Raw genomic sequence first — 8,002 nt, 5'->3', positions numbered from 1 at the left:
AAAAAAAAAAAAAAAAAAGAAATTCTAGGTGTCCGCATTTTCTAAAGAATCAGATAAAAATGGGAGCGGGGAGAGGACCTCAGATGGAAAGTCTTCTGTTCATTCATACTTGAAGGGGGAAAATGCATTACATATGTTCACATCACATTTCTTTTTCTTTTTCTTTTCTTTTTTTTTCGAGACGGAGTCTCGCTTTGTCGCTCAGGCTGGAGTGCAGTGGCTGGATCTCAGCTCACTGCAAGCTCCGCCTCCCGGGTTCATGCCATTCTCCTGCCTCAGCCTCCCGAGTAGGTGGGATTACAGGCGCCCGCCACCTCGCCCGGCTAGTTTTTTGTATTTTTTAGTAGAGACGGGGTTTCACCGGGTTAGCCAGGATGGTCTCGATCTCCTGACCTCATGATCCGCCCGTCTCGGCCTCCCAAAGTGCTGGGATTACAGGCTTGAGCCACCGCGCCCGGCCGTCTCTTTTTCTTTTTCTTTTCTTTTTTTTTTTTTGAGGTGGAGTCTTGCTCTTGTCACCCAGGCTGGAATGCAATGGTGCAGTCTTGGCTCACTGGATTCTCCACCTCCCGGGGTCAACTGAATCTTCTGCCTCAGCCTCCCAAGTAGCTGGGATTACAGGTGCCTGCCACCATGCCTAGCTAATTTTTGTATTTTTAATAGAGGTGGAGTTTCACCATGTTGGCCAGGCTGGTGTTGAACTCCTGACCTCTGATCCACCCGCCTCGGTCTCCCAAAGTGCTGGGATTACAGGCGTGAGCCACCGTGCCTGGCCCACATTCACATTTCTAATGATGCTTTGTCAGTTTGCAGATTCCTTTGTAGCGTAGTCTTACAAAGCCGAGTCTGAAGAATATGAACTGGTAACCCATTTCGTTTGTGTTGGCGTTGCAGATTGATTTATTTTTATAATCTATTTCCAGGGGTGAGCCAAAAACCTGGTATGGAGTCCCAGGGTATGCTGCTGAGCAGCTAGAAAATGTAATGAAGAAACTAGCTCCAGAACTCTTTGTGTCCCAGCCAGATCTCCTCCATCAGCTTGTGACCATCATGAACCCCAATACCCTGATGACTCATGAAGTGCCTGTATGTTCTGGATTAATCCTTCTGCCACTCAAGCTTAATTTACCACTTCTTTTTCCTTTTTATTCACTTTTTTATGATGTTGATTTGATTCTGTGTTTTCCATAGCATAACTTGATAGCAGAAACAGCTGTTTTGCTGCAGTACTGTACATTTACTCAGTGGGACTGGATCCTTAGATACCATAAAAATTAATTTGTTGCAGCTAGTAACTAGATTGCTAAACAGCCTTCCTTTGCAAGTAATAATTGTAATTCATTGGTTTTAGTATATTTGTGTGTGAAACTTTATTTCAAGGTCTTGAGCTTGTATTTTAGGGTTCACAGTCTAGACTGAAAAGTCTAGAGGTTGCTAAATGAAGTGACAACTGTACAGTCCTGGGACACCTAACAACAGGGGTGTGTTCTGAGAAATGCATTGCTAGGTGATTTCATTGTCATTTGAACTTCATAGAGTGTACGTACATAAACCTAGATGGTGTAGCCAACTACACACCTAGGCTATATGGCATAGGGTATAGATGCTGAGCTACAAATCTGTACAGCATGTTACTGTATTGAATACCTTAGATAGCTGTAACACAATAGTAAGGATTTGTGTATTTAATTGTATCTACACAGAAAAGGTACAGTGAAAATAAGGTAACGGTATTATAATCTTACAGACCACCATTGATATGTGGTCTGTCTGTGACCAAAATGTTGTTATGTGGTGCACAACTGTAGTGGCTTCCTTTTGGAGAATATTCTGAAGACATTTGGGAGGCCATATTGAAATGTATGAAGAGTCCATCTTAGCTAAATCAAATGTCAATGATACATTTACAGTGTTAAAGTGAATTCTGGAACTTGTTGTGACCTAAATTTTATGCTTTTGGGTTCATAGGCTAGTCAGTGGAGACAACAGAAAGGACTTTTATTTGAGGCATTATAGATTATGCATAGACCATAGCTTAGAAAATAATCACCAGTAAGCACCACAATCTCACCATCTCCTCATAGTTGTTATTTTTCTCATTGATATTTTTCTTTCCTTATGTTGACGGTTTTTTCCAATTTGTTAAGAGTAGATTGCTTTAATTGAGACCTGACCCTGGTTCTTTAATAATTGAGCAAGCCTCCTGGGGTTAGATTCTGGACCTACAGAGATAGATGAATGAACTCCTTGTGCATTTAGGGATTCACAATGCGAGGTAAAAGATAATGTTTATACAGATAATCGAAGGGTGGTTTCGTTTGACAGTGGTGCCAACTATGAGACTGATCTAATAACTCTATTGGGAATCAGAAAGGGCTCATAAATGAGATGACATCTGTAGTAGGAACTGAAACTCTGATAAATTATCACATGTTTGGCAGTCAGGGAAGGAGGAAGTATTCCAGGTAGTAGATACGGTGTTCCTGTGATGGGTAGTAGTCTTTTAACAGAACCCTGAAGGCCGTATTACCACACAGATGGCTGGTCTCCACCCCTAGAATTTCTGATCCTGTTATTTTGTTAGTCTGAGTGGGGCTTGATGATTTGCATTTCCATCCTAGTGGATGTTGATGCTTTTGTTCTGGGGGACCATACACTAGGTAAGCATTGGTGTAGAAATATAGAGGCTTGAAAAGGAAATCTAATATTATTATATAATAATAAGCTCAGTGTAAGGATTTGTGTGCCTAGAGCATTATAGGTACTTTTGGAGTGAGGGTGGTGGTAGGAAGAAGGGAATGATGGGAGATAAATTTGAGTTCCAAATGAGGAGGGGCTCTGTATGTTATGAGATTCTTGAAATAGAGTGGGATTGCTTTAATTGGTGGTAGAAGATACTACTTTGGGGGTAATAATAATATATTAGGATATTCTTATTGTAGCTGTTTTTAAAAGTTATACTTTAAACCTTAATATGGCCACATTTTTGTTTTGTGTTCAGATACTAATCAACTTTGGTAGTCTGGGATACTGCTCCATCTTGTGACATAAATTAGTATTACTAGGTGATATTCTACTATAGTAATTTGTTTCTTCTAGCTCAATTTCAGAGTGTTGCCTTTTTTTGGAAATTATCTAATAGTCTGTGTCCAGATTGGTTTTAGTAACAATGTCACTCTTTAAGAAACTCAAAAATCTTAAATTTCTGTCTCTTTAGGTTTACCGAACTAATCAGTGTGCTGGGGAGTTTGTGATTACATTTCCAAGAGCCTACCACAGTGGTTTTAACCAGGGTTTTAATTTTGCTGAGGCTGTTAATTTCTGCACTGTTGATTGGGTATGTAATTACAATTTTAGTGAACCTTTTCAAATTTATTATTTTTCCTGAGAAATTGAATATAATGTTTTAAAGTGTCATGTGGGCTAGGCACGGTGGCTCACGCCTGTAATCCCAGGACTTTTGGATGCCAAGGCGGGCAAATCACCTGAGGTCAGGAGTTTGAGACCAGCCTNACCTCTTCTATTTGTGGTTAACTGTATATTTTGACGAAATATTAGATGAGGACATTGAGGGATAGACGTTTAAATGTTACCTGCCTCTGGATTTACACCAGATTAACAACATATTGACATTTAATCTGGTGACTCTTTATTCTAAGGGTGTGCTGCTACAAATTGCTCCTTTTGTCATATCCTATATACTGGCAGTCTCCAACCACCCCTTCCCCACCTGGCCATGAACCAGTACCAGTCGGTGGCCTGTTAGGAACAGGGCCACACAGCAGGAGGTGATTGGTGGGCAAACATTGCCACCCGAGCTCTGGCTCCTGTTAGATCAGCAGCTGTATTAGATTCTCATAGGAGGGCAAACCCTATTGTGAACTGCCCATGTAAAGTATCTAGGTTGCATATTCCTTAATCCCCCCACCTCCCAGCCCTTGCGCCCTGCCCTTCCCTGTCCGTGGAAAAATTGTCTTCCATGAAACCCATCCCTGGTGCCAAAAACACAGGGACATTGGGGATCACTGCTATATACTGTCTTTTTTTTTTTTTTTTTTTTTGAGGTGGAGTCTCGCTCTGTCACCCAGGCTGGAGTGCAGTGGCACAATCTCGGCTCACTGCAAGCTCCGCCTCCTGGGTTCACGCCATTCTCCTGCCTAAGCCTCCCGAGTAGCTGGGACTACAGGCGCCCGCCACCATGCCCGGCTAATTTTTTGTGTTTTTAGTAGAGATGGGGTTTCACCATGTTAGCCAGGATGGTCTCGATCTTCTGACCTCGTGATCCGTCCGCCTTGGCCTCCTAAAGTGCTGGGATTATAGGCGTGAGTCACCACGCCTTGCCTATACAGTTTTTTTTGTGTTGGTTGCCTACATTGCTCTCAGACAGGTCCAGTGAAAAGAATGAGAGGATGGACTCAGGTAATGTATTTGAAAGCATCTCAAAGTATAAAAGCATCATTGAAACAACAAACCATTATTACTGTGCTATTATCAACTGTACAGTACTATACGTTATTCAAACACAACTAACCATTATTACTATACAGTTTATGTTACATTTTTTGAAACACAGAAATATCTCGAAGTCATAAATAATTGCTTTCCTTGGCTCCCTTTTACAGTTGTGGCATGGCTGGTGATAGAGGAACATGAATTCCTTTTAGACAGTAGAGGTTTTCTGAATTTCCTAAGATCAATTATAGAACATTCTAGACACAATTTTTCCGTAGGGTGCTGTTCTTTGATTCCCATCACTAAGCTTAATTGGTCACAGACAGTTTGTGAGGGAACTCATTTTTTCTATTCCTTGTATTTCCAGATGGTCCCCACAGAGCTTGTGGAGAAAGAATTTTGGAGACTGGTAAGCACTATTGAAGAGGATGTCACAGTGGAATATGGAGCTGACATTGCCTCAAAGGAATTTGGCAGTGGCTTTCCTGTCCGAGATGGGAAAATCAAACTCTCACCCGAGGAAGAGGTAGGCATATAAGTGGCTTGGGAATTGAGGTATTGAAAGTCTGTTTGGTTGGCTTGAAGTAACTTATGATTACTTTTAGCAAATCCTTAATTACCAGATTTTTAATGATTTCAAGAAAAGTAGAAAGATCCTACAGAAGAATTCTAGTCCTAACTATGTCACTATATTGTGGTCATAGGGGAAAATTACTTACCACCCTTTGCCTTCAGATTTTATAACCTTGGTTTCTCCTTCTGAAGAAAACCTGAAGGACCGAGACCAGTTCTGTTTATTTTGAACTTTAATATTTTTGAGTATTTTTTTCCATACTAGTGAACTATTCTTAGGAAGAGTTCTATTTCTGTCTTGGTAGGAAAGTGTGATTTTTTTTTTTGGGTAGTTTACTTTGAAAATATTACATATGATCAGAAAAGTACATAGTTATATTTATACAGCCTGATGAATTTCCACAAACTGAACACACCCATGTAACCAGCACTAACTAAAACAAGAAATAGGATATTCCTAGCACCACAGAAGTTATCTTTTTTGCCTGCTCTCCTTCACTACTTTTCCTCTTTCAGGACAAGCGCTATGCCCTCAGGATAATCACTATCCTGACTTCTAACACTATCGATTAGTTTGCCTGATTTTGAACTTCGGTAAAGTGGACTCATGGCTTATGTTCCTCTATATATATTTAAAAAGAGACAGATAGAAAAGTATATGCTGTATAAGTCCATTTACACAAAACTCAAAACTGGGCAAAACAAATCTCTGAGCATCCTAGAAGATCAGCATGGTGGCCCCTCCTCTTCCACATTTATTTTTTTATTTTGTAGGAGAATATTTTTAGCTGGCCTTTTGAAACAGAGTTCTAAAATGTTAGCATTATATAGCTAAACCTTTATCCTCTTCTGTCTTCTTATTTTTAGGAGTATCTTGATAGTGGCTGGAATTTGAACAACATGCCAGTGATGGAGCAGTCTGTCCTTGCACATATTACTGCTGATATATGTGGCATGAAACTTCCTTGGTTGTATGTGGGAATGTGCTTTTCTTCATTCTGCTGGCATATTGAAGACCACTGGAGCTATTCAATTAACTACTTGCACTGGTGAGAAGTTCCAAAAAGAACCCATGAATAGTATGCAAGCTGGATAGGAAAACTTTCCTTTTCAGTGCAGATGTGTCTTAACTGTGTCTGAAGAGTAATGAACTACTTTTTTTCCCAAAAGTTTTTCACTTCTATTAGAACAAGCATCCTGACAAGTTAAGACAGTGGTTCTCTAGACTTTTTTTTTTTTTTAGATGGAGTTTTGCTCTTGTTGCCCAGGCTGGAGTGCAATGGCGCGATCTTGGCTCACTGCAACTTCCACCTCCCAGGTTCAAGCAATTCTCCTGCCTCAGCCTCCCAAGTTGCTGGGATTACAGGCATGCGCCACCACGCCCAGCTAATTTTTTCTATTTTTAGTAGAGACAGGGTTTCTCCATGTTGGTCAGGCTGGTCTCGAACTCCTGACCTCAGGTGATCCGCCCACCTCAGCCTCCCAAAGTGCCGGGATTACAGGCGTGAGCCACTGTGCCCCCAGGTAAGACAGTGGTTCTTAAGATTCCTAGAGAATCCATGAATTCCCTGAAATTGCACACACACTACTTTGCAAGAACAACGTATTTCTAGGGGAAAAGGTAGTTTTTATCTGAAGTAAAAAAGTCTTCACCTAGGCCGGACACAGTGGCTCACACCTGTTATCCCAGCACTTTGGGAGGCCGAGGTGAGCAGATCACCTGAGGTTGGGAGTTCAAGACCAGCCTGGCCAATATGGAGAAGCCCTGTCTCTACTAAAAATACAAAAATCAGCTGGGTGTGGTGGTGCGCACCTGTAATCCCAGCTACTTGGGAGGCTGAGGGAGGAGAATCACTTGAACCTGGGAGGCAGAGATTGCAGTGAACCAAGAGACCCCGCCATTGCACTCCAGCCTGAGCAACAGAGTGAAACTCCGCCTCAAAACAAAAAGAAGTCTTTACCTATAGAAAAAGCATATTCTAAGTAAAAGTAACTTTTACTTAGAATTTGATGGCCAGTGGTAGCCTGGATACCCCTTTGGGAGAAGTGTGAATTTTAGTAGTACCACAGTGTCCTCTAGGTCTGTGTGAGTGACCAGCCTCTCTTTTGTTGTGCTGAATTCAGGTATCACTACGCACAGTAGAGTGAGCCTTATCTTTGTGTGTGCATTGAGGGAGCAAGGTGGGAGGGATGTGCAGATATTTGGGCTTCTTTACTTTTTAAACTCTTCAAGCCATTTCTTCACATCTGTTTTCTTCTAAGTATAAAAATATTTGAAAATCTATAACTCAAATCCTCACACAAGGAATTTGAGGATGTACCACAAGAAAGAGAATTGGCATATATATGTATAGAATTAATTCTACTTCCCTAGGCAGTTGCTCCCAGCTGTAAAATGAAGATTATATTTACCGTACCTCACAGGGATGATACAGATAAATTGTTTGATAATTTAAAGTCCTTTGAAGAATAAGAATTCCTTAGAAATGCTAATTGCCTTGTTAGTGTTTGATTTAACCTAGTCTGCTAGAGTGGGCAAGGGAAAAGAAAAATGGAGAGTTGCCTTCCCTTGTCAGTTGCTTTAGGAAACTGTGGTAACAACATATCCTGAAGTGAATACGATACCTTATATTCTTAGAAATTCTAGATACCAGCTGGGCATGGTGGCTCACACCTGTAATCTCAGCACTTTAGGAAGCTGAGGTGGGTGGATCACCTGAGGTCAGGAGTTCGAGACCAGCCTGGCCAACATGGTGAAACCCCGTCTCCACTAAAAATACAAAAATTGGCTGGCCATGGTGGTACGCACCTGTAATACTAGCCACTCAGGAGGCTGAGGCAGGAGAATTGTTGAACCTGGGAGGCGGAGGTTGCAGTGAGCCGAGACTGCACTTCAGCCTGGACAACAGAGCAAGACTCAGTCTCAAAAAAAAAAAAAAAAAAAAAAATCCTAGTAGCCCCATTTTTTTAAAAAACA

At 41.3% G+C, this 8,002-nt stretch overlaps 1 protein-coding gene across 1 annotated transcript in view; it reads left to right on the top strand.

Moving 5' to 3' along the window:
• KDM5B (lysine demethylase 5B) overlaps nucleotides 1-8,002 on the top strand; it is a 57,404-nt gene that overhangs the window by 23,979 nt on the left and 25,423 nt on the right. The window contains exons 10-12 of the mRNA XM_017896446.1: nucleotides 4,820-4,978; nucleotides 5,893-6,074; nucleotides 7,548-7,596. Of these exons, the coding sequence (XP_017751935.1) occupies nucleotides 4,820-4,978; nucleotides 5,893-6,074; nucleotides 7,548-7,596 (390 nt within the window). The remainder of the gene's footprint in view (nucleotides 1-4,819; nucleotides 4,979-5,892; nucleotides 6,075-7,547; nucleotides 7,597-8,002) is intronic.

The sequence above is a fragment of the Rhinopithecus bieti genome, unplaced genomic scaffold (assembly GCF_001698545.2).
Source record: "Rhinopithecus bieti isolate Rb0 unplaced genomic scaffold, ASM169854v2 scaffold_24392, whole genome shotgun sequence".
In the NCBI taxonomy this organism is placed as follows: Eukaryota; Metazoa; Chordata; class Mammalia; order Primates; family Cercopithecidae; genus Rhinopithecus; species Rhinopithecus bieti.
The sequence above is the reverse complement of the archived record's forward strand: the minus strand, read 5'-3'. Positions and strand labels throughout refer to the sequence as shown.